General features: G+C 51.7%; 2 protein-coding genes across 3 annotated transcripts in view; one reads left to right on the top strand and one right to left on the bottom strand.

Annotated features, from left to right (window-relative positions):
- LOC101595255 (SREBF chaperone) overlaps positions 1–3579 on the top strand; it is a 64578-nt gene extending 60999 nt beyond the window's left edge. For both annotated transcript variants that reach the window (XM_045136476.1, XM_045136475.1), the window contains exons 19-23: positions 2154–2236; positions 2325–2482; positions 2636–2716; positions 2894–3100; positions 3171–3579. In XM_045136476.1, coding sequence (XP_044992411.1) covers positions 2154–2236; positions 2325–2482; positions 2636–2716; positions 2894–3100; positions 3171–3416 — 775 coding nt within the window. In that variant the 3' untranslated portion in view covers positions 3417–3579. The remainder of the gene's footprint in view (positions 1–2153; positions 2237–2324; positions 2483–2635; positions 2717–2893; positions 3101–3170) is intronic.
- A 309-nt stretch (positions 3580–3888) lies between these two features.
- On the bottom strand, positions 3889–24809 carry Ptpn23 (protein tyrosine phosphatase non-receptor type 23). Its single transcript, XM_004662033.2, has 25 exons — positions 24666–24809; positions 16040–16114; positions 12744–12871; positions 12439–12515; positions 11879–11928; positions 11622–11753; positions 10663–10743; positions 10458–10589; positions 10317–10364; positions 9892–9948; positions 9726–9784; positions 9482–9561; positions 9239–9353; positions 9097–9162; positions 8597–8742; positions 8093–8404; positions 7864–8018; positions 7624–7775; positions 7356–7535; positions 5494–7267; positions 5210–5394; positions 5002–5106; positions 4785–4923; positions 4581–4694; positions 3889–4508 (listed from the first exon to the last, which is right to left on the bottom strand). The coding sequence occupies exons 1-25, from the start codon at positions 24747–24749 to the stop codon at positions 4032–4034; spliced, it is 4923 nt and encodes a 1640-aa protein (XP_004662090.2). The 5' UTR covers positions 24750–24809; the 3' UTR covers positions 3889–4031.
- Positions 24810–25737: the final 928 nt, after the last annotated feature.

The raw sequence follows: 25737 nt of genomic DNA, 5'->3' as shown, positions 1-25737 counted from the left end.
GGGCTGCCTGCCTCAGCCTCTTGGGACCAGACCACACTCCAAGGTTTGCTGGTGTGTGATTTGGTTTCCTGTGTTTTTTTTTTTTTTTTTTTAAATGTTATTTATTTGAGAAAACGAGAATGGGCATGCTAGGGCCTCCTGCCACTGCAAACAAACTCTGATGCATGCACCACTTTGTGCATCGGGCTTTACATAGGTACCAGAGAATTAAACCAGGCCATTAAGACTTCCAAGAAAGTGTCTTTATCCACTGAGCCATCTCCCCATCCTTAGACTTCCTTCCTTTTTTGTTTTTAATATAAATATATGTATTTTTAAAGTTTTTAAAAAATATTTATTTGCAAGCAATAGAGGGAGAGAATGGGCATGCCAGGGCCTCTAGCTGCTGCAAATGGACCCCAAATGCATGTGTCACTTTGTGCACTTGGTTTTACATGGGTACTGGGGAATTGAACCTGGGTTATTAGGCTCTGCAGGTAAATTCCTTGACTGCTGAGCCATCTGTCCAGCCCCTGACTTACTGTTTTGTTTGTTTTTTTGACATAGGGTCTCACTGTAACCCAGGCTGACCTGGAATTCACTATGCAGTGTCAGGGTGGCCTCAAACTCTGAAATCATGGTGATCCACCTATCTTTGCCTCCTGAGTGCTGGCAGTAAAGGTGTGCACCACTATGCTTGGCTGACTTCCTTTCTTTCACTCAGCCCCAGCACTGTTAACACAGCATGGTTCATCAGGTTGGTGGGGGGGGGGTAGTGACTAAAGAGAGCTTGGGGTGTGAAATGTTCCTAACAGGACCAGGCACTGAGTAAGCCCCTAGGGCTCTTTGCCACTGTGACAATGAATGGGAAGCACACTCGTTTTCTTTCTACCCTTTAAAGTCAGTCTATCTTAATAGCTTATGAATACTAACACACCTGAATATCTTACTGCATGATTAGTTGCAGAGGATGTTTTCAGAGCAATTTTTTTTTTTTTTTTTTTAGCCCAACCTGTCCTGAAACTCACTGTATAGCCTAGACAGGTCTCAAACTCACAGCGCCATTCCTGCCTTAGTCTTTCTCAAGTGCTGTGTGCTACCACACCTGGCCTCAGAACATTCTTGTTACTGAACACTGTGCCTCTCCCCATCCTGTGCTGCTTGTCCCTCCCTCCCTCCCTTCCTCTCTCCCAAATGTCCTAGTTCCTGGTGTTTGGCGCTCATCTGGGAAATTTTAACCTAGGTCTGTCTCTCCCTGTGGTCTCTTGCTGGCTCCTCCTCCAAGAGTCCTTGACCATTTGTGGTGTCATCCTGCAAGCTAGCCTTGGCTCTCTCCATTTTGGCTGCTGCTGCCTGTACTGCCTCCACTGGCACTTTTGTGTGAGGGGGAGGGGTTAGGGTCTCGTAGTCCAGGCTGAACCTGCGATTCCTTATGTAGTCTCAGGGTGCCTTGAACCTACAGCCATCCTCCTACCTCTGCTTCCCGAGTGCTGGGATTAAGTTTATCATTTATTTATGTATTCAAGAAAAAGACAAAGAGGCAGACAGACAGAATGGAGCGCCAGGTCCTTCTGCTGCAGCAAATGAACTCTGGACACATGCATAACTTTGTGTATCAGGCTTTACATGGGTACTGGGGACTCAAACCTGGGCTGTGAGGCATTGAAGCAGGCACCTTAGCAACTGAGTCACCTGCCCATTGGCACTTTCCCTAGGCCTTTGTCACATTCTACTTCCCGTCCGGCCCTGCTGTTTGGAAACACTCCTTTGCAGCCTGTTTTTCTTAGCATTAGGAAAAGCCCAGAGGTTTCAGTCCAACTGTCAAACTTCCTGGTGACTGTCTCGCTTCACTGTCTCCCTCCCTGTGTGTACTGGTGGCTTCCTGTGGTTCGCTGTACATTCTTCTAGTTAAGGGCAGGAGTCGTAGATAAGCACTGCCTCAGCTGGAGTAAGATTTCTGAACCCCTACCTACCCACTCTGAGGTGGGCACAATTACCCCACTTTACAAATGAGAAAATTGTGGTACAAAGTTTGAGTTGTAATCTGGGCCCTTCAGCATCTTTCAGCACTTAGTGTTTTGGGCATAATCTCTCCTGTCTCTTCCTGAGCTGACCTTTTCTGTCTCTGTTCCTACATCTCCCTGAGGGAGCGCCATCTTGCTCTTTTCTTGTAGGATTGTGGCTGCTCGGCTCAACGGTTCCCTTGATTTCTTCTCCTTGGAGACCCACACATCCTTCAGCCCTCTGCAATTCAGAGGTCAGAGGGTCTGGGGCTGACAGATATCAGGGGATGTGATGTGGGGGTTCTTTCTCAAGAGTCCCCTCACTGAGCCTGTTGTCCTCAGGGCGGGGCAGTTCTCCCTCATCTTCTGTGTACAGCAGCAGCAACACAGTGGCCTGTCACCTGACCCACACCGTGCCCTGTGCACACCAGAAACCCATCACAGCTCTGAAAGCTGCTGCAGGGCGCCTAGTGACTGGGAGCCAAGACCATACACTGAGAGTGTGTACTGTCTGTCTCTGGGTGCTGGGTGGCCTGGCACAGGGTTAGGGAGCTGGAGGGTCAAGTTGGGGGGTGGCTAGAGGAATGATGGAAGGCATTTCCTGGCTGAAGTATAACTTGCAAGGTCCCAGAGACTGCTCATCCCTGTCCTAGGTGTTCCGACTGGAGGATTCCTGCTGCCTCTTTACCCTGCAGGGCCACTCAGGGGCGATCACAACTGTGTACATTGACCAGGTGAGGGGCCTATTGGAGGGATACCAGGCCAGCCAATTGGTCCTTGTTTTCTGACTCCTGGGAACATCCCCCCCACCAGGAAGCAGTGAGGGTCCCCACACACTGGGGTATGCCAACACCCTTGCTGACAAAGGCACTCCACCAGTGACACAGGCTCCTATGGGCCTCCTTCCCCAGACTATGGTGCTGGCCAGTGGAGGACAAGATGGAGCCATCTGTCTGTGGGATGTGCTAACCGGTAGCCGAGTCAGCCACATGTTTGCTCACCGTGGGGATGTCACCTCCCTCACCTGTACCACCTCCTGCGTCATCAGCAGTGGCTTGGATGACCTCATCAGCATCTGGGACCGAAGCACAGGCATCAAGCTCTACTCCATTCAGCAGGTAGGCAAGTGGGGCACAGGGTTCTTAGTTTTGAGAAGAGACACTGAAGCCCTTCTGGTCTTGTCTCTAGGATCTGGGCTGCGGTGCAAGCTTGGGTGTCATCTCGGATAACTTACTGGTGACCGGTGGCCAGGGCTGTGTCTCCTTTTGGGACCTAAACTACGGGGACCTGTTACAAACAGTCTACCTGGGCAAGAACAGTGAGTCGCAGCCTGCTCGCCAGATTTTGGTGCTGGACAACGCTGCCATTGTGTGCAACTTCGGCAGTGAGCTCAGCCTGGTGTATGTGCCCTCTGTACTGGAGAAGTTGGACTGAGGGCAGACTGACTATGCAAAAGCCCCCTTGCCCAGGTGGGGTGCCTCGGTGGGGGGGCAAGACATTGGACCTAACTTGGGGCAGGAGCTGAGCATTTTCTGGCAGCTGTCTCTGACACTGCCCTGCCTCTTGACTGTAATATTAAACTTTTTTAAAAATCGCATTTTCCAGGAGCCACAGCTGTACTTGCCTTCCTCAGATGGGGGTTTCATCTACTTCACTGTTAAAGCTGTTCCAAGAAACCAGCTAAGGTTTCCAAGTTTTTTTAAAAAGAGACTGGGCACAACAGGGTCACTTGCTGCTGGATGAACTCCAAGACACATGTGCATCTGGCTTTATGTGGGGCACTGAATCTGGGATGGCAGGCTTTGCAAGCAAGCACCTTCAGCCATCTCCCCAGCAGCAAGGTTGTGAAGGAACCATTTTGGATATTGAGGGTGGGGATAGCACTCCTGAAGTAGCTGGACTCGGACACTGGCCACAGAACGAGTTTATTTTCAATAGCCAAGAGCTGAAAATATCAGGTCCCATGAAGAACCACCTGGCCAAACCAGGCTGGAGACAGCAGGAATGGGAGAGAGCGTGTAGTGTAAGGATTGAGCAGGCTTTGCCTGCTCAGCTCTTGTTAAGTGTCCACAGTGGATCCAGAAGGCTGAGGGGGTCATCGGTGGGCTGGGCAGCCATCAGACCCTGCCCATTATGGGCCTGCAGAAAGTTCTGCTTGCTCATCCGCTGTTTTCCCCGCAAGGAGCTGTCCAGTGAAAAGGCCTCTGGGGTCAGGGAGGCCAGCAGCTCCAAGGATGAGGATGGGGGCCCTAAGCTGGGGGCTTCAGGCACTGGTGGCTCTTCCTCAGGCTGAGGAGCCTCAGGCAGAGGTGGAGAGAGGGGAGGAGGGGAGGACAGGTCAGGAGTAGGCTCTGGAAGGTTGGCTGGTGGGAGGCCCGTGGGTTCTGCAGGGCCTGGCAGGCTGGCAGCTGGGGAATCCAAGCCCCCAGGAGGCCGGATGCTGAGCTTGGCAATGGTAGCTTGGATGGAGCTGATAGGCACATCCCCGCCAAGGACCAGGTCCTGGGAGTCCTGAGGAAGGTGATTCTGAGAAGGCAGAGCTGATGAGAACTCACCAGGTAGGGGCTGTCCCAGCAGCTCCCAGGGAACCACCCTCACCTTCTGGTTGATGCTTGTGCTGGCTAAAGGTTTGCCTGGCAGGGGCATGCCATGGCGCTGCAGGACCTGCTCCACGTGCCTCACTAACGCCTCGTGGCAGAACCTGAGGTGCAGCTGCAGAGATGCATCGGGGCCAGTCAGTGGAGCAGCAGCCAACCTCACCCCGGGCAGGGCCTCCCAGCTCCCTCCCACACACCCACTCACTTTCTCTTGTAGCATGTGTTTTCTCTGCTGCCGCATGCACCGCACCAGCTGAGGCAGTTCAGGGATACCGTTCCCAGCCTCCACCTCCTGCACGGCTGCGTACAGCAATGCAAAGGCTCCCGTGCGGCCGACACCAGAGCTGTAGCAAGAAGGCAGTGTAAGACCTGGGCAAGAGGCCATGGGGCAGAAACCCTCAGGCATCTGCCCGGTCCCTTACCTGCAGTGCACAACAATAGGCGTGTGCAGGGGTCGCTGGTGCAGGTAATGCGCATGCACCTCCTGGATGAAGCGTAGCAGGTTGCCAGGACTGTCAGGCAGGCCTCTGCAGGGAAGAGACAGGTGTGAGCCACCCTGGTCTGAAGTCTTAAACTCCTTAGCACCACGAGTGTGCCTCCACGCCCCACCATCCAGGCCGGTGTGCATACAACTCAGGCCAAGTAGGAAAATGGAGGTGCACAAGAGAGCGCTTGAGGCTCTGGTCCCGGAACTGCAGGCTCAACACACGCTCCACATGCGTCTCGGTGGTGCGGACGCTGCTCAGCGCCAGGCTCAGGGCTCCATGCACCATAGGCTGGCCCCGCTCAGTGGGGAAGTAGCGTGCCACCTTTTGCTGAGGGACAGACAAGGCAGGACAGTCAGGGCTAGTTTCCTAGGACTCCCTGCCCCACCGCCCCACAATGCCCACACAGGCGCCCAGGGAGGTTCTTACCTTCTCCACCTCAGCCTCAGACACCAACATGACGATGACTGAGACTTTCTGCTCATACACCATGAGCCAGAAATCAGCAGCTGTGCCAGGTAGGGGGGCTTGGGTGGCCACTAAAGGTGGGCAGTACGGTGACAGCCCCTCCACACAGCTGGCATTGATGTAGTCATCCTTGCCTGAGCGCAGCACCACTCGGTTACTGTCGTAGGGCATGACATCCTGGTGCCTGTTCTTAAGTGAGTAGCAGCGAGCAATGGCAATGGACCGGCCTCGGGCATCCTGTTCCTGGGCCTCTTGTAACTCGCGCCAGACAGTATCCAGTGCCCCTGCGTCTCCCAGCTGGCCCCGAAAGGTCTCCAGCTCCTGTTGCAACTGCCGCAACCTCTCAGGACGCTCATAGGGATCCCGTTCAATCAGCCGCAGGGCCTGTGGCCTACGGCCCTCACCTGCATCCACTTTGGTAGGCTGCAGCAGGGGCTGCCCGCCCCCAGGAGGCTGAGTGCCACCATGCTGGCTCTCAGGGCTAGAGGACAACAGGTCTGCAGCTGCAGCACCACGGCGCAAGCATGATGGGGGCTCTGCTGCTGGGGGCCGAGAAGGTACTGGGCCAGGGCCAGAGCCAGGCCCTGGTGATGGGGCAGGTGAAGGCACAAGGTGGGGGCTAGGAGTGGGCTGGGCAGCAGATGGGGGTCCTCGAATGGAGACGGGGGCTGCCTGGGACACCAGGGGCCTGGGAGTAGGGGCAGGACCATATGCTAGAGGGGGATGGGGAGGGGGAGGGGGCCCCGGGCTGGGGAATGGCAGAGCCCCTGAGTGAGGGGGCACAGGGTCTTGAGATGGGCCTGGGTAAAGTGGGGTGTGCAGGGGTGGTGGTGGCTGCCCCAAGACACCAGGCTGAGGGGGGAAGGGATACGGGGGTGGGGGTGGGGGTAGGATTCCTGGGGCCTGGGAAGGGAAGAGGTGTGGATGCTGGAACGGAAGGGGCTGCTGGGGGGGCTGTGGCCCAAATGCTGCCCGAGAAGGGTGGGGGTGGGGTTGGGGCCCAAGTCTAGGAGCTGGGAAACCTGTGGAGATCCCAGGAGGAAAGTGGTGCTGTGGTGGAGGGCCTGGAAGGTGTTGCCTGTTCCCTATGGAATAGGTGTAGGGGGCAGGCACAGGCTGCGGCAGGGGCGCAGGTGGGGGCACTGAGAAGCAGGGCTGGGGAGGAGCAGGGCTAGGGCTTGGCCGTGGAGCTGTGTGGCTTGAGATGGGGGCCTGGATACTATCCACAGTGGTGGTAGCTGGCCGAACTACCACAGCCAACTCGGGGCCTGAGAACTGGGGAGGCGGGGCCGAAGGCAGACCTACAACTGGTGTGGGCGGCCCTACTCCCCCATAGGGACTGTTCACCACTCCGTGCTGGGGAGAGGATCGGGGTACAAGGCCCAACTCTGGTGTATAGACAGGGGCTGGGTAGACGGCAGGCCCAGGGGCCATGGGCACTGTAGCCCTGGGCTGCACCAGCTGGGTGGGGCCTGAGTAGGTGCCAGGGGGTAAGGGTCCTGAGAGGTACTGGGGGGCTGGGCCTGAGGAACTAGGGAAAGTGCCAGGGGGAAAGTGGAGTTGGGAAGAGGTTCCTAGGAATGGGTCAGGCAGCCGTGGGCCCCCCACCATGTCAGGCGGCAGGCTGCGCAGCTCCTCGGGTGGCTCTCCCATCTCTACAGCTTCCCCCTCCTCCCTGCGGGCCAACAGCGGCTTTGGGGCTGTGGGCCGTGGTGGGGGCCTCTTCTTCAGCTCCCTATGAAACAGGCAGGAACGTAAAGCCAGCCTCCATGAAGCAGGCTGGCCTGGGCTTGCACGACAACACAACTGGGGCCCACGCCCACCTGTCCAGGAGCTGCTGGCGGGCTGCCTCTTGGCCTCGGCAGATGGACTGTGCCCGTTCCAGCAGGGTGGCCACTTTGCTCTCCAGGTCTGCATAGAAGTCCTTGCCTTCCTGGGACTTCTTCATCAGGTCTTCGTAGGCTTCATATGAAGCCACCAAGGTCTGCAGTGTGGAGTTCCACCTTGACGGGCAGGAGGGCCAGGGTGAGGCAATCTACTGGGACAGAGCTCTGGGCAGGGCTGGGGAGGAGGAGGAGGCCAGGCACTGACTTTTGGTCCAGTTCACTGAGCACCCGCCGCACAGCTGCATACTGCACGTTGGCCTCAGTCAGGGCACGGAGGACATTGTCCTGGGCAGCCAAATTCTGTTCCAGGTATACCCTCAGCTGATCGTACTTCTTCAGCTGCTCCTCAAATAGTTTCTGAGGAAAGGTGGGGACGACACTCAGGCTCACTACTTAATGGCAAACTGGGGAAGCAGAGCCCTTCCCTCCTGCTCAGCCACCCTACCTTCATCTCAGAGTGGTCGGTGGTGACCAGGGAGGCAGTGATGTCGTCCTTCTGGATCAGCTCTCGCAGCTGCTGCTCCAAAGACACACGCTGGTCCCGCATCTCCTGAACTTTGGCCAGGATGCGCTTCAGGTTCTGCAGCACAGCCCTGTCCTCTGAGGACAGCAGCCATCGGTGAGGACAGAGAGCTCAGCTCCATGCCTCTCCCACAGTGATGGCTGCGGCTTACCTGGAGTCAGAGCCGGTGTGGGAAGGGCAGCTCGCACCTGATCCAGAGGTCCACTGAGTAGGCGCAAGTTGCCAATGTGCAGATTCATAGCACGGTGCAGTTCGCTGTTGGTGAAAGAAGCCTTTTCATGGACTTCCATGTATTTGGCCCACTCTCGCTTCACCTCTGCTAGCTCAGCCTTGGCCACAGTAGGACCGGCCGCAGCCTGACCCAATGTCTCCTGAAGGTTTTGTTCTTGCAGCTCCTCCTCCTCCAGCAGGTCCCTGATGTCCTTCAGGGAAGCTTCCACGTCCGTGAACACGCCTGACAGCACTGAGGTGTAATGGGGTAGCCACTGAGGAGGCAGACCAGACGCTCCTCTGGCCTGCTGCCCAAGAGTGAAAAGTTCCCCTTGGATCAGATAGAGCTCAGGAGGCCCAGCACTTTAAGTGGCACAGCCTCCATTCACCCTCAGTGAACGGGGGCCACGTGGGAGGGAGGGAGGGCAGCCATGCCTCTGCTCACCTTGCATGGACTGGACGAGGTTCTTGACAGTGTCAGGCCGGACACTGAGTGCAGCACACTTCTCCATGAGCTGAGGCGGGATGTGGTTGTACGCATCCAGGTTATCCACGGTCTCAGGATCCAACTGCATTGAATCCATGAACTGGCTAGGAGGGACAGCGAACACCAGGATCAGGTGAGTACTGGGTCCGAAGACCTGAACCCTTCCATGTAAAAGGAGCCTGGTAGGGTGATCCCCTCCAGGGAAGCTGGGCGAGGTCTTAGCAGAGAGAAAATCTCCATCCTGGCCTCTCCTACCACCACACAGACACTGAGTCCATGGCCAGGCACTTCTGGAAAGTAGAGGAGAACTTATCCTCCAGGACACATGACTCACCTTGCAAATCTAGCCCAAAATTCTGAGCAGGGAAGCAGTTAGGAAACTGGCATGAACACACGCTTCCCTGCTCACCCTCAGAGGGTGGTGTGTAGCCCACCCCCTCCTCCATCCCCACACTTACTCCAGCACTTCATTCTTGTCCTCAATCTTGGCCATCATTTCCCGAAGCAGCTTGGCCTTCTCCTCACTGGAAGAAAGAGCAGTTGTTGGAAAGTCATGTCTCTTTAAATGCCCCAAGGTCAGGGCCAATGCTTTCTACACACCTGTATAGTGATGAGGCCTCGTGAGCAGCCATGGGTACCAGTTTGGCAAAGATGTCAGGACCTGTAACAGCTGGGTCTGTGGGGTTCACTGGCAAGGGCTTGACCAAAGGGGCTCCTAGGAACAGGAAAAATCAGAGATCTAGGCCCATGTGGCAGGCTCTCTTCCCTAAACTCTCCTTCCACCCAGCCCACCACCCCCTTGCTCCAACCCTATTCCTGTGTCTCTTCATTCAGCTCCCAGACCTTTCACAGGCTGAAGGGTATCCAGTGCTGGGACAGCCTCATGGTAAATGAAGTCATTGTCCTTCTTGGCAGAATTGTACCTGGGAGTTAGGAGAGTAGGTAAGCAAGGAGTCGGGTCAAGGAACCCTAACCTAGGTTCCCATTGGGCTGCTGCTCTCTGGTGTGGGTGGCTTTCTCCCACAGGTGCAGGAGCAAGACCCTGCTCAGTAAGAGGAATCCTGGACCACCCGTTTCCCACACTCACTTTCCCCCAATGACATCCATAGCGAAGCGAAGGGCATCTTGCACAGTGTCAGGCTGGCCCTGTAGGGTAGAGACAGGAATGGGCTCCTTAATAACCAAGGCCAATGCCAGGCCTGCTGCCCACACCCTCAGGGGTCTGGAAGACAGCCACACTTGCCCAGCTTGACCTTAGCTAACTTGATGGCTTCATTCAGCTTGTCCAGGGCACTCTGGAAGTAGGCCACCTGCAGAGAGTAAAGCCTGGTCTGGGTCCTTTCCTGCTGAGACCCTCACCTTGCCCCTCAGGCCACCACAGAACAAGAAGTTCAGGTGGAGGTGCTAGCCAAGCCAACAGCATCGAAGCTGCGTTACCCTACAGCTTACAACGCCAACCAGCCTCCCTCCCTGTGGGATGCCCATCTCGCCTTCTCAGACCCCTAAGGCTGTAACGTGGGACCACACCACCAGGCCTGCAACAGAGCGATGGCCTGGAATGTGGAGGGAAGAAGGGAGTGGGCAGATAGAGGCCCACTTTCTGTGTGCTATAAAGGACAAGAGTACACCATGATCTCATAAGGCTAAAGCAGGTTGCCCCTCACCACAGCTCACTCACTTGCTCCCCAAACTTCTGCTGCTCCTCGGCTTGCTTCCCCATGTGCAGCTGGGGGAAAGAAGAGGCACTGTAACTCACTTCCTACGACAGCAACATGGAGCAGCCCGGACCAGCCCAGACCCACCGAGCCTGCACTCTCACATGAGCCACGGCTGCGAAGTAGTAGATCTTCATCTGTACCAGCTTCTTCCAGTCCTTCTGGATCCGGCCCAGCAGTGAGGCAGTATCAGGGTTTTCCAAGGCTCGGCAAGCCTCCTTGTAGTAATCTACCACCTGGGACAAGGGACAAGTCCAGTCAGCAAGGGCTAGGGGCAAAGCAGAAACTCTCCCTCAGCCCCACTCCTACCTGTGCACTAATACGGGCCACCAGAAAACTTTTCCTGTTGTCCAACATTGACTTCTCCAGCAAGCATTCCTGAGCTTGGCCCTGAGGCAACATATACAGGTCACTCCCCAAGACACTTGGAAGACATTTCCTTCCCAGGGTTAAGGGGATGGACCAAGGGATTCCCCCTTGGCTATCCTCTCTTCCAACTTCCCAAACTCCCAGAAGCACTAAGCTGTGCCTGATCTACTTGGAGCCAAGACCTCCTAACTGACCCTTACTGCTTGCAAACAGCTGGTCCAGTATTCAGACCTAACCACCTCCTCCCTTGGCTAGTTCGTTCCCTCTCCCTCTCCCTCTCCCTCTCCCCTCCCCCTCCCCCTCCCCCTCCCCCTCCCCCTCTCGACAGGTAAAGAATGGGCACACCAGGGCTTCCAGCCACTGCAAACGAACTCCACATGCACGCACCATCTTGTGCATTTGGCTTATGTGGGTAATGGGGAATCGGATCTGGGTCCTTTGGCTTTGCAAGCAAGTGCCTTAACCGCTAAGCCATCTCTCCAGTCCCCTTGGGCAATTTTTTTGTTTGTTTTGTTTTTCGAGGTAGGGTCTCACTCTAGCCCAGGCTGACCTGGCATTCACTGTGTAGTCTCAGGATGGCCTCAAACTCATGGCAGTTCTACCTCTGGGATTAAAGAGTGCACTGCTATGCCCAGCCTTCCCTTGGGCACGCCTATAATCCCAGTGCTCTGGGAGGCTGGGGCAGGATAGCTCTGAGTTTGAGAGTAGCCTCATTTACACAGTGAACTACAGAGTATCTCAAAAACCCAAACAAGCTAGTGTAGTAGCTCACACTTTCAATTCTAGCACTCAGGAGGCCAGTATGGGGATACAGAGTGAGTTCTAAGTCAACCTGGGCTACAGTAAGCCTCTACCTAAAAAAAAAAAAAAAAAAAAACTCCACCAGGGCACCTCCTTACCAGCATGAGGTTGACGTTGAGAGTGAGGATCTGGCGACTCATGTCAACGCTGTAGGCTTGTGGGAAGTGCTCACGCAGATAGGCAAAGGCACCTGCTGCACACTGGAAGTGTGTGCAGGAGACCTTCATGCCCTGGGAGGGAAGAGAATGGCCCATGTCCACTCCCATGGAGCGGGAGTCATTCAAACTCTTGGTAGCCAAGGGCGCTCAGCACCCTCCCTGGCATGTCCACATGTCCCACAGTGGCCCCCTCTTACCTCCTCAGACACCCGCTTATCCATGGCTCCCAACATGGAGTGTAATGCTCCTGAGGAAGCAGAAGACATGGTATTAGTGGAGCCTAGGGAAACCTCCCCAAGCTGCCCACACCTGTGTTAAGGGTCAGGCAGAGGGGGCACTGCTGTTGTCCAGTCAGGAAAACAGCTCAGTCTCCTGCTCTCCACCTGCCTGGGGTGGGGCAGAGCAAGGAGGGGCTCCCCATGCTTCTTCCTCAGCCAGCTGACTTGACGGGCAGTCTGAGGCTAACTCTGTTCTACTCCTGTCTGAAGCAACACAAAGTCACAATGAAGAAGGGAGGAGAGGTACTGTCCATTCTAGTGGGAAGGGCACAGTGGCAACTCTATGGCAGCCAGCCCAGTAGTTAAGAGTGTCTCCTGAGCACAGTGGCTTCCCAGGGGCCCAAAATAGCAGAGGACCCAGCAGAGCTGCGATGGAGGCAGTGGGGGTCAGAACCCAGGTGACTTCATTTGCCACAGTTTTTGTGGCAAATGTGGGTGGGCATGGTAGGGGGCAGGGCCCTGGGAAGTATCAAGCTCACCAAGGTTGTAGAGGATACAGGCCTGCTCATACTTGATGTCTTCATGGGCCACAGACTTGCCTGAGAAGATCTCAGTCCTGCAGACATGCCAATCCCAGTCATCTATAGGGTAGGAGCCACCCACAGCCAGGCAATGGGGCCAACCACCTCAATATAGGATGGGAGTGGTCCAAGGGGACCAGACTAGTCCACTCCTCATCCTGTACAGCAAGGAGAGAGGGCAGGGCAGAGGAGAACGCCCACTGCCTAAACATTTCAGCTTCCCAGCCTCCCTCCAGGATACCCACACCCCTACCAGCTCTCACCAGGTGACAGGGACAGCAGCCTCTTGGCCTGAGCCCATTGGCACCCGGCTCTGCAGGTAGTGGAGCTGACCAAGGTACTTTCGGAGGACACTGCAACCTTCAAAGTCCCGTGGGACACGAACAGCATTCTTGGGGGCAGGATGGGAGAAACAGGCCTGTTATCACTGGGGTGTCTAAAGAAAACCCACAGTTGTACCTACATCCACTGGAAAAAATCAGCCCCCAGCCAGGGCTGGTAAACTATCAGTGCCAGTTCACAATACATTTTTTTAATATTTAAAAAAAATTGTAAAATTTTTTTTTTTAGGTAGGGTCTCACTCAGGCCCAGGCTGACCTGGAATTCACTATGCAGTTTCAGGGTGGCCTTGAACTCAAAGCGATCCTCCTACCTCTGCCTCCCGAGTGCTGGGATAAAAGGCATGTGCCACCACGTCTGGCTATTTATTTATTTGAAAGAGAGAAAGAGGCAGATAGAATGAGTGTGACAGAGTCTCCAGCTACTGCAAATGAACTCCAGAATGCATGTATCACCTTGTGCTTATGTGGAGACTGGGTAATTGACCCTGGGTTCTTAGGCTTTGCAGGCAAGTGCCTTAACCAATAAGCTATGTCTCCAGCCCTTATTTTTTATTTATTTATTTGACAGAGAGAATGGGCATGTCAAGGCCTCCAGCCACTGCAAACAAACTCCAGATGTGTGTGCCCCTTGTGCATCTGGCTACCGTGAGTCCTGGCAAGAGCCTTAACCACTAAGCCATACCTACAGCCCCCGTTATTTTTTTAGTATTTTTTTCAAGGCAGAGTCTCACTCTAACCCACACTGACCTGGAACTCAGTCCATAATCACAGGCTGTCCTCAAACTCACAGTAACCCTCCTTCCTACCTCTACCTCCTGAGTGCTGGGATTAAAAGCATGCACCATCACACCTGGTTATTTTTTAAAATATAATTTTTTACTTATTTGCAAGCAGAAATGGGGGGAAGAGAGAGAACGACCACACCAGGGCCTCTTGCCACCAGAAACAAACTCCACACACATGACCATCAGACTTTGCAAGAAAGCACCTTTCACCACTGATCCATTTTTAAAAGGTTTACTATACTTAAAACTTTATGTCAGGCATGGTGGCTCATGACTTTAAATCCCAGCACTTGGGAGGCAGAGATACGACGAGAATCACCATGGCTTTGAGGCCACTCTGAGACTACATAATGAATTCCAGGTCAGCCTGGGCCAGAGTGAAACCCTTCCTTGAAAAACCAAAAACAACAAAATAATTATACACACACACGACATCTAGAAGGCTGGAGAAATGTTTCAGCAGTTAAAGCACTTACTTGCAAAGCCTGGCTTTGCATAGGTACTAGGGAACTGAACCCATGCCACCAGGCTTTTCAGACAATTGCCTTTACTACTTGGTCATCTCCCCAACCCCTTGTTTGTTTGTTTCCATCAGAGCTTCTTGCCACTGCAAACACACTCCGTGTCCATGTGCCACCTTGTGCAGCTGGCTTTACATGGGTACTAGGGAACTGAACCCAGGCTGGCAGGCTTTGCAAGCAAGCACCTTTAACCATGAAGCCATCTTTCCATCCCCCTCAGTTGCATTTTAAAAGTGAAATAAGCAAGCTAGCATTTTGTCTTGGTAACATGTTCTCAACTCTTTCACAATATACAACAGTTTCTTATTTGAAAAACTAAGCCTGTATCAAATCCTTTGGGTGGACTGCATACCAACAACTCTATAACCCACTGTATGAATTCTTAGGGCATGACCACACTCAAAATCCTGCCAAGAGAAATGGCCACAAATGGTGGTGGCATAGCCCAGTACAGAGGACATGTTTAGTATGCATGAGGCACTGGGTTCAATCCTTAGCACCAAGACCAAAGCAACACCTGAAGAAATGAGATGATACCCTGTTCTTAGAAAATCAAACTTAAAAAGAGCCAGGTGTGGTGCACGCCTTTAATCCCAGCACCGTGAGGTAGAGGTAGGAAGATCACCATGAGTTTGAGGCCACCCTGAGACTACATAGTAAATTCCAGATCAGCATGAGCTACAGTAAGACTTACCTCTAAAAAAGAAAAGAAAAAAGAAGATCCAGGATGAGGGGATGGCTTAGCTGTGGTAAGAGGAGGAGGCAGGGCAATCACCTGGGATCACTTGTCAGCCAGTTTGGCTGGAGAGTAGCAGCTCTGGATTCAGCAGGATTCCACCCTCTCAAGGCATGAATGCAGAAGTGTTCTACAGTACCTAACATTTGACTCTGGCCTCCTCACACATGTGCACAGGGTATGACTGTCAATCCAGACACACACATAGTGTTAAAGATGCTGATTCTGGGCTGGAGAGATGGCTTAGCAGTTAAGCGGTTGCCTGTGAAGCCTAAGGACCCAGGTTTGAGGCTTGATTCTCCAGGACCCACGTTAGCCAGATGCACAAGGGGGCACACGCATCTGGAATTCGTCTGCAGTGGATGGAAGCCCTGGCGCACCCATTCTCTCTCTCTCTCTCTGCCTCGTTCTCTGTTGCTCTCAAAGAAATAAATAAAAATAAACCAAAAAAATTAAGAAAGATGCTGATTCTATCAAATCACAGTTTTATGAGTTCACAAAAAAAATCCTACTAATTAATTATTTTGAAACATGGTCTCACTCTAGCCCAAGGTGACCTGTTATTTACTATGTAGTCTCAGGCTGGCCTCAAACTCACAGCAATCCTCCTACCTCTGCCTCCCAAGTGCTGAGATTAAAGGCAGACACCACCACACCTGTATTTTACCTTCAGATTGAGTCTCTTTCTGAATGTTGGGCTGTGGCTGGATGTTGTGGTGCCCGCCTTTAATCTCAGCACTTGGGAGGCAGAAGTAGAAGGATCACCGTGAGTTTGAGGTCAGCCTGGGCTAGAGTGAGACCCTACCTTGAAAACAAAAGGTTATCTTTGGGCTGGAGAGATGGCTTAGTGGTTAAGGTCCCAGATTTGATTCCCCAGTGCCCATGTAAGCCAGATGCACATAGTGACCAAGGCATTTGGAGTTCATTTTCAGTGGCTGCAGGCCCTGGCGCACCCATTCTCTCAAATAAATAAAAATTAAAGAATATTTTTATATAAGTAAATAAAATATTAAATTCAAGTAAGACCAGGCTGGGGATATAGCTCAGTGACAGGATAGTTGCCCAGCATATGTGTGGCTCTGGGTTCACTCTCTAGTACCACAAAAACAAGACCACAGTTCCCCTCTCTAGCAAACTACTTCCATTCATTACCACACAAAGATACCGTTTCCTACCTGTCTGAGCAACTCCAGCTTCTTCAGCTCCTCATTATAAGCTTCTGGGTTCTCTCCATAATTCTTCAAGACAGACTAGACAGAGAAAGAAGAACGTCATATGTACCCTGTGCCCTAAGTCCTCAGAGATCACCAGCGAGGCACAGGTTCAAGTCCAGACTCACAACCTCAAGCTTATCTTGGGTACCACCAGGGAAGTCGTCTTCAATAATGCATAGCACCTGGCTGGAGAAATGGCTTAGTGGTTAAGTGCTCACCTACAAAGCCAAAGGACCCAGGTTCAATTCTCCAGGATCCATGTAAGCTAAGTGCACAGGGGATACACACATCTGGAGTTCGTTTGCAGTCACTGGAGGCCCTGGTGCATCCATTCTCTCTTCTCCCGCCTATTTCTCTTTCTATTTCTCTTTCTCTCTCTCTCTCTCTCAAATAAAGAAAAATAAAATTAAAAAAAAAATAATGCATAGCACCAAGGTACTACTACTTTAAGTCCAGTGCAAACTAAAACTGGACACACTGTGTAAGCACCTCAGTAGGTCTTCAAAATGCCTCAGCCCTCTGAACTACGTCCAGGATTCTACCCACTCTGGCCCTATGAGGATACCCAGAGTGATAAACTCAAGCCTCTGTGTGTCCTGTTGCCTGGTGTAGCCCTAAGTAGGAGTGCACGCAGGCAAGAGGTTCCAAACAGGAGCAAGAGTGCAAAGCATCATGGAAGTAGGTGATCCACAGGGTCTGAGGGCATGGGCTGGGAATAACTCAGATCAGGGAAGGGGGAGTCAACTGCCTGCATCAGACTGACAGGGAATGACTATCATTAAAAAAACTAATAAGGGGCAGGGCATGGTGGCGCACACCTTTAATCCCAGTACTTGGGAAACAAAGGTTGGAGGATTGCCATGAGTTCGAGGCCACCCTGAGACTACATAGGTCAGCCTGGGCTAGAGTGAGACCCTATATCGAAAAACCAAAAAAAAAAAAAAAAAAAAAAAAAACCTAAGAAGGAAGCTGGAGAGAAGGCTTAGCAGTTAAGGTGCTTGCCTGCAAAGCCTAAGGATCCATGTTCTACCCTCCAGATCCCACGTAAGCCAGATTTACAAGGTGAGGCAAGTATGCAAGGTCATATATGCACATACTATATCACATGAGTCTGGAGTTTGGCTGCAATGGCTGGAGGTCCTGGTGTGCCAACACACTCTCTTTCATTAAAAAAAGGGGGGTGGCTGGAGGGATGGCTTAGCAGTTAAGGTGTTAGCCTGCAAAGCCAAAGGACCCAGGTTCGATTCCCCAGGACCCACATTAGCCAGATACACAAGGGGACGCATGCATCTGGAGTTTGTTTGCAGTGGCTGAAGGCCCTGGTGCAACCCATGCTCTCTCTCTTTCTCAAACAGATTAAAAACAACAACTAACAAGCTGGGCATGGTGGCACATATCTTCAATCCCAGCACTGGGGAGATATAGGTAGAAGGATGAGTTCAAGGCCAGCCTGAGACTACATAGTGAATTCCAGGTCAGCCTGGGCTAGAGTGAGGCTTTTGCTAGCAAAGCCTGAGGACCCAGGTTTGATTCCCCAGCATTCACGTAAAGTAAGATGCACAAAGTCACACTGCATGCAAGTGGAGCTCATTTGCAGTGACAAGAGGCCCTGCTGCGTTCCTTCTCTCTCTGCCCTCCCTCCCCTCACTGCATTCCTTTAATCCTAGCATTTGGGAGGCAGAAGTAGGAGGATTACTGTGAGTTTGAGGCCAGTCTAAGACTAGAGTGATTCCAGTTCAGCCTGGGCTAGAGTGAAACCCTACCTCAGAAACAAAACAAACAAAAAAAGTAGGGCATGGTGACCAATGCTTGTAATCTCAAACCTAAAGAGGCAGAGACAGGCAGGTCCCTGGGGCATAATGGTCAGCTACTACTCTAGTCTATCTGGTGAGCTTTGGCCCAGTGAGAGACCCTGTCTCAAAAGTGTCCAGCACCAGAGGAATGACACCCAGGGTTGTTCTCGAGCCTGCAATGCATGCACGCAAGTGCACACAACAGACTAACAGGCTGGTAGCAGAACTACCCCTACAGTACCTGCTGCCTGGTACGTTGGTGAACAATCTGGAAGGTCTGCCCACTCACACCACAAGGACACTCATGACCACCTCACAAGGCTGAGTTTCAACTGAGACAAATTTTGTGGGATTTGAGCCGGGCGTGGTGGCACACGCCTTTAATCCCAGCACTCAGGAGGCAGAGGTAGGAGGATCTCCATGAGTTTGAGGCCACCCTGAGACTACATAGTGAATTCCAGGTCAGCCTGAGCTAAAGTGAGACCCTATCTCGAAAAAGAAAGAAAGAAGGGAGGGAGGGAGGGAGGGAGGGAGGGAGGGAGGGAGGGAGGGAGGGAGGAAGGAAGGAAGGAAGGAAGGAAGGAAGGAAGGAAGGAAGGAAGGAAGGAAGGAAGGTAGGTAGGTGTGTGGACAAAGAAAATCTTCAACCCCCATGTCAGCAAGTATAATAGTTACAGGACAAAGCTACTGGGTAAGAGAACTTAGATTTTTTTGTTATTTCAGTCTAGCCCAGGCTGACCTGGAATTCACTATGTAGTCTCCGGATGGCCTTGAACTCATAGTGATCTCTGCCTCCTGAGTGCTAGGATTAAAGGCATGCACCACCATGCCTGGTGAGAACATAATTTTAATCCTTCCCTAGTCTGACACCCTCAAGGCCTCCTTCCAAGTCTCTGAATGGCATTCTCACTCTCTCTCTATCTGCCTCTTTCTCTCTCACTCTCAAATAAATAAATAAATAAAATGAACCAAGTCTCTGAATGGCCCCATGGTCCATCTGAATAGCACAAGTGAGAAAGATTCAAGTTACAACTCCCAGAGGGTGCTAGAACTAGACCAGGTCATTTAGCCAACATGCATAAGGAACTCCCTACACACAAGAATTTATTGCTTCCTAAGAAGGGTGTGTTGGCCAGGCGTGGTGGTCGCACACCTTTAATCTCAGCACTCGGGAGGCAGAGGTAGGAGGATCAGCATTGATTTTGAGGCCACCCTGAGACTACATAGAGAATTCCAGGTCAGCCTGAGTTAAAGTGAGACCCTACCTTGAAAAAAAAAACAAACAAAAAAAAAGGGGGGGGGTGTTGGCTCATTCATGTAATCCTAGTACTCAGGAGGTGGAGGCAGGAGGAACTGGACTTCAAGGCTATCCTCAACAAACTAAATTCCAGGTCAGCCTGAACTATAAGACTATCAAAAAGAGAAATAAAAGGGCTGGAGAGATGGCTTAGCAATTAAGGCATTTGCCTGCAAAGCCTAAGGACTCAGGTTTGATTCCCCAGGACCCACGTAAACCAGTTGAGCATGGTGGTGCATGCGTATGGAGTCCATCTGCACCAGCAAGAAGCCCTGGCACACACATTCTCTCTCTCCACCCCCCCCATAAATAAATAATTTTAAAGTGAGAGTGGGGATGGGAACAGGAGGGTTAAGGAGATGGCTCAGCAATTAAAGGTACTTGCTTGCAAAGCCTGTGGACCCAGGTTTGATTCACCAGCAGCCACATAAAGCCAAATGCACAGTGTGGCACATGCATCTGATGTTTGTTTGCAGTGGCTAGAGTAAATAATAAAAAAATTCTTTTAATATTTTATTATTTGAGATAGCGAGAACAGGTGCACCAGGGCCTCCAGCCACTGCAGATAAACCCCAGGTGCATGTGTGTGCACGGCTGCATGTGCCCCATGCACGAGCATGTGGAGGACAGCAGAGAACACTGGGTGTCGTCCTCTTATAGCTCATGCACACATTTCCTCAGTAGGGGCACCCTGGAGCTGCTGTCCCTCAGCGAGCCCCGGTGATTCTCCAATCTTGCCCTCCCCCACCTGCACACTGGGGTTATAGATTTGTTGTGTTGGTTCTAAGAGTCAAACCTGGTGGACTCTGGCCAGAGGTTCTCATCTTAAGTGGCAGTGCTTAAGTGGGGTTAGATTTTATCCACTGGACTTCCATATATTTAAGGTCACCATAGTTAAAATATAATCAAGATTTCCTCTCATATATTTTTAGTCATTTGAGTTTTCTGACTGCCAGCTATGTAGTGGGTATTACCCATAGGCTAAAGGAACATAGGGCTGTCTCTTAGGTATCCCAATCAAATAGGGAAGGATGAGTAAGACACAGTACACACAACAGTCAAGGAAAGACCAAACTAGCCAGGCACAGTGGTGCACGCCTTTAATCCCAGCACTTAGGAGGCAGAGGCAGAGTTTCCATGAGTTCAAGGCCAGCCTGGATTGAGTTGGATTGAGCCTGGTCAGCCTGGGCTACAGTGAGACCCTACCTTAAAAAAAAGATAATAAATGGGCTGGAGAGATGGCTTAGCGGTTAAGTGCTTGCCTGTGAAGCCTAAGGACCCCAGTTCGAGGCTCGATTCCCCAGGACCCACGTTAGCCAGATGCACAAGGGGGTGCATGCGTCTGGAGTTAGCAGTGGCTGGAAGCCCTGGTGCGCCCATTCTCTCTTTCTCTTCACACTCAAATAAATATATAAAGATGAACAAAAAAGATAATAAATAAATAAATACTAAAATCTAGGGATGGGGTGATGGTTCAGCAGTTAAAGGCTCTTGCTTGCAAAGCCTGACAGCTTGATTTTGATTCCCCAACACCCATGTAAAGCCAGATGCACAAAGGGCATTACATATATCTGGAGTTCGCTTGCATATTTGCAGCAGCAGGAGGCTCTGGCACACCCATTCTCTCTCCTCCTCCTCCTCGCTCTTAAATATGTATTTAAAAGAAAGAACTAATCTAGATCAAAGGATTAAGGCAGGCTTTGTGGAAGAGAGCTGGACCTAGAAAGACAACCAAAGCAGAGATTCAAAAAGGGCCTTGTCACTACTCTACAAGATAAAAACGGGAGCTCTTCTAGGCAGAAAAAATTCCACGACCAAAGGTATAAAAGAAACACAGAGCATGTTAAGAAACCAGCAAGCTGCCATGAACAGGGTCTGGGACACCTGCAATATAGCAGCACATAGATCAAACACCGAATGGGACCTCAATAAATGCTCAAAGAACTGGCTAGATGAGGGAGAACCCTGAATGGCAAACTAAAGATACTGGCTTTGCTCTCAAAACCTTGGTACTACCCGGGCCCAGCAAACTGACAGGCTGGCATAAGGACAGCCAATTTTTACTGATCCCCCCCTAAATTTTGATGTTTTAGAAAACTTCTTGTATTTGCATGAAGTAGCAGATGGATAAGAGTTAACCAGAATGTGTCAACTGGTCCAACAGTGGCAGGTTATGTTATGAGGAAAACCAACCACTCTCTAATTGGACTGAAGGCCCACTCTACAGGAGGGAATACATGCCTGGTACTGAAAACCTAGTCAAAGCCTATGGCTGGGGAGGTCATGAGCCCTAAGGGAGTAATGCCTATCAGGTTAAATGCACATACTATGTCCACCAAACTGCTCTATAAACACTTGTTAAGTGTTTATACCCATACTTTAATGCTACTCTCACTTTTGGTTAGAGAAGTTTCTCTTTTCAGATAGCAGTAACACTGTGGTGACTCAAAAGCCACCATAGGTTTTGGTCTTTTGTCTGTCTGTTTTTGAGGTAGGGTCTCACGTTAGCTCAGGCTGACCTGGAATTTTCTATGTAGTCTTAGGGTGGCCTTGAAATCATGGTGATCCTCTGACCTCTGCCTCCTGAGTGCTGGGATTAAAGGCATGCACCACCATGCCAGGCTTCCACCATAGTTTTGAGAAGAAGTGACAGTGGATGTTTAGCACTGAGACATCTCTAGCATACCCCTCCAAGGCCCAGGGCCTATTGAGAAAGAGGTGGCAGAAAGAATGTTAAGAGCCAAGAAAGGTAGGACTGCTTACAATCTTTGAAACACAAAATAGCCTTGCTATTCATGACCTTGCAGTGCCTGAAACTACCTACACAAGAGCTTCATAATTGGAGAAAAAAAGATGATGACATCAAAACTAAAGAGAGGGCTGGGAGATGGCTCAGCAGTTAAGGTATTTGCCTGCAAAGCCTAAGGACCAAGGTTCAATTACCCAGGACCCAGGTAAACCAGATGCACAAGGTGGCACATGCGTCTGGAGTTTGCAGCAGCTGGAGGCCCTGGTACACCCAATCTTTTTAAAATATATATACATACTTTATTTATCTATTTGAGAGAAAGAAGAGACAGAGAGAAAGAGAGAGAAAGAATGGGCACACCAGGGCCTCCAGCCACTGCAAATGAACTCCAGATGCATGCACCCCCTTGTGCATCTGGCTTATGTGGGTCCTGGAGAGTCGGAACCGGGATACTTTGGAGCTTTCAAGGCAAATGCCTTAGTCACTAAGTCATCTCTCCAGCCCCACAACCAATCTTTCTCTCCTTCAAATTAATAAAAATATTTTTAAAAAAGATAAAGAGGCCTGGGTTGATGGTGTGCCTCAACAGAAAGGCACTTGCCTAAATTGTAGGAAGCCCTGGGTTTGATCCTCACTAACACAACCACTTTTTTTTTTTTTTTTTTTTTTTTTTTTTTTTTGTTTTTCAAGGTAAGGCTTTGTTCTAGCCCAGACTAGATTATGCAGTGTCAGGCTGGCTTCAAACTCACAGTGATGCTCCTACCTCTCCCTTCTGAGTGCTGGGATTAAAGGTGTGCACTACCAAACCGGGAAAAACCACTTTTTTTTTTTTTTTGAAGTAGGGTGTCACTCTAGTCCAGGCTGACCTGAAATTCACTATGTAGTCTCAGGGTGGCCTTGAACTCATGGTAATCCTCCTACCTCTGCCTCCCAAGCGCTGAGATCAAAGGCGTGTGCCACCACACCTGGCCACAATGGCGCATCACCATTTTTTAAAAATATGTATTTTTTTAATTGAGAGAGAGTGAATGGGCACACCAGGGTTTCCTGCCACTGCAAACTCCTGACACACAGGTCACTTTGTGCCTTGGCTTTATGGGAATGAGTACTGGGGAATCAAACCCCAGTAAATAAGCTGTGCAAGCAAGCACCTTTAACCACTGAACCATATCCACAGCTTATCCTTTTTTTTTTTTTGGTTTTTCAAGGTAGGGTCTCACTCTAGCCCAGGCTGGCATCAAACTCACAGCAGTCCTCCTACCTCTGCCTCCCAAGTGCTGGGATTAAAGGCGTGCGCCACCACATCCAGCTTTTTTCATTTTTTTATTTTGAGATAGAGGGAGAGGAAAGAGACAGAATGGGCACACCAGGGCCTCTAGCCACTGGAAACAAACTGTAGACACATACGTCACCTTGTTTATCTGACTTACATGGGACCTGGACAATCGGACCTTAGGCTTTGCAGGCAAGCACTTTAAGCACAAAACTATTTTTCCAGCCTATCCACGTTTATATACATACATACATATACACTTTTTTTTGAGAAAAAGACATAAAGAGAGGCAGACAGAGATTATGGGTGTGCCAGGGCCTCCTACCATCGCAAAGGGATTCTAGATGCATGCACCACTTTGTGCATTGGCTTTAAGTGGGTACTGAAGAATGTAACCGGGCTGTTAGGCTTTACAAGCAAGTGCCTTTAATCGTTGAGCCATCTTGCAAACAAATAATGCCTGAACTGAGGCAATAGTGATTTTAAAAGAAGACAGCTTCGTGGGAAATTACTTCCAAACCCACTTTCATTTTTATTTTTTGGTTTCTCAAGGTAGGAATTCACTATGTAGTCTCAGGGTGGCCTCGAACTTACGGCGATCCTCCTACCTCTGTCTCCCCCAGTGCTGGGATTAAAGGCATGCGCCACCACGCCTGGCTAAACCCACTTTCTTCCTTCTATTTCTTTGCCCAAGCACCCCACTGACTGGCATATCATCTAAACAGCCTATCATCTGACAGCTGCTGTGCTAAGACCCTCCCCCACCACAAGGCCTCCCACCTGCAACAAATTTTACTTGTAAGGTTAGCGCCGCAGCGCCGCTTGCTGACCCTTCCCAAACCTGAATGGCACCTGATGGTCAATCACCCCAACCTAATGTGACCACAGAAGACCCTTGCCTCAGCAAAACGCCAAACCTGGTTGCCCTACCCAACACCAACGTATACACCATTGCTTATGCCGTCGAGGCAGTTAGGAAAAGCAGTAGCCCTCCTAAAAACCGTAAGAAAGTTTGTAGGAATTTAGCAAGACCAGAATTGGAAATGTAAGATAAGACACCCCACTCTAGGGGACCCGGCATCCCTGTCTAGACCACCACGGGGTCCCCGTCTTAACACACATCCTGCTGCGTGGTGCCCGGCCCCCGCCCCCCGGGGGGCTGTCCTGCCTTGGGGCTGGGAAGGGGGCACAAACTGAGCATCAAGCGTCAAGCGTCACACCGAGGAAGTGGGGAACCTCGGTGGGAAGCGCCAATGGTCGGAGGGAGAAGTCGGGCAGAGGCTTCCCACGAGGACACAGGCGCCAAGCCGGGCACCGGCAGGGAGAGGGAAGAGGATGTGCGGGCACCGGAGGGCGGGCCCAAAACACCCTCAAGCCGACTCGGCGTCGGGGCCTGCGGGAAGGATGGGCGCGCAGGGGGCGTCACGCGCGAGCGTGCGACGGACGTGGGGGCGGGGAGCCGCAGGCGCCCTCACCTTCTTCACGGCGGCCTGGAAGTGGAAATCACCCGCTTCCTTCAGGTCCAGCCAGATCATCGGCATGCGGGGGACGGCCTCCATGATGGCCAGCAGCGGCCACTGGGCCGCTCCCCTTAGCAGCTCCCGCAGCAGGATCCGACGCGCGCACGACCCCGCCCCTCCACGCCGGAAGTCGCTCGTCACGAGGAGGATGACCCCCTCCGCCCCTGCTGTTGGGTGGTGCAGTCTGCGCCTGCGTAGATTTATGCACAGGCGCAGTTCGGTCTGCGCAAGCTCAGTCTTCTCCGCGCGGAGGATTTCGGGACAGGAAGTCCAGCACCCAGGCGAAATGGCTTCTGGGAATTGTGGTCTTCGTCTGCAGAAGGCCGATTTGCAGTGTGGCACAGGGGGCGGGGCATTAGGAAACTGGCTCCCTAATCTGTAATTCCAAATATTTCCAAGGGCCAGGGAGGAAGATGAGGACGCCGGGTGCTGCGGTAGTGGTCCTGTGAGGGCTGGGCTGTCCTGGAGGAGGAGCCGGGGAGTGTGGGGCGAGATGACCTGGAGAAAGAAGTGACTCCACTGAGACTGGCATTTTCGGCCTTGCCAGACCCCCGCCTAAGAGAAAGAGGCGCCCGCTTGCGAGGTTGGGGAATGAACGCCTAAGTGTACAGAGTGGAAAAAAGCGGAGCAAAATGAATAAATGGGCCAGGCATGAGGGAGAATCGCTGAGTTGGAGGCCACCCTGAGACTACATACTGAATTTCACGTCAGCCTGGACTTAAAAAAAAATTAGGGCTAGGGAGATGGCTTATCGGTTAAGCACTTGCCTGCGAACCGTATGGACCCCGGTTCCAGGCTCGATTCCGCAGGACCCACGTAAGCCAGATGTACAAGGGGGCGCACGCATCTGGAGTTCGTTTGCAGTGGCTGGAGGCCTCGGCATGCCCATTCTCTGTGTGTCTTTTTCCCTGTCACTCTCAAATAAATAAATAAAAATAAACAAGAGCTGGAGAGATGGTTTAGCGGTTAAGGCATTTGCCTGCAAAACCAAAGGATACCGGTTCGATTCTCCAGGACCCAAGTAAGC

The sequence above is a fragment of the Jaculus jaculus genome, chromosome 17 (genome assembly GCF_020740685.1).
Source record: "Jaculus jaculus isolate mJacJac1 chromosome 17, mJacJac1.mat.Y.cur, whole genome shotgun sequence".
Taxonomy (NCBI): domain Eukaryota; kingdom Metazoa; phylum Chordata; class Mammalia; order Rodentia; family Dipodidae; genus Jaculus; species Jaculus jaculus.
Note: the sequence above shows the minus strand (reverse complement) of the source record. Positions and strands in the feature narration are given on the sequence as shown.

Excerpts from the sequence above, each read along its gene's own strand:
- Ptpn23 (XM_004662033.2), bottom strand. The coding sequence starts at position 24,749 with ATGGAGGCCGTCCCCCGCATGCCGATGATCTGGCTGGACCTGAAGGAA. Across the intron at positions 9,949-10,316 it reads AGCAGAAGTTTGGGGAGCAA|GTGGCCTACTTCCAGAGTGC; the intron begins GTGAGTGAGCTG and ends TACTCTCTGCAG. Across the intron at positions 7,268-7,355 it reads CGCCAGCAGCTCCTGGACAG|GGAGCTGAAGAAGAGGCCCC; the intron begins GTGGGCGTGGGC and ends CCTGTTTCATAG.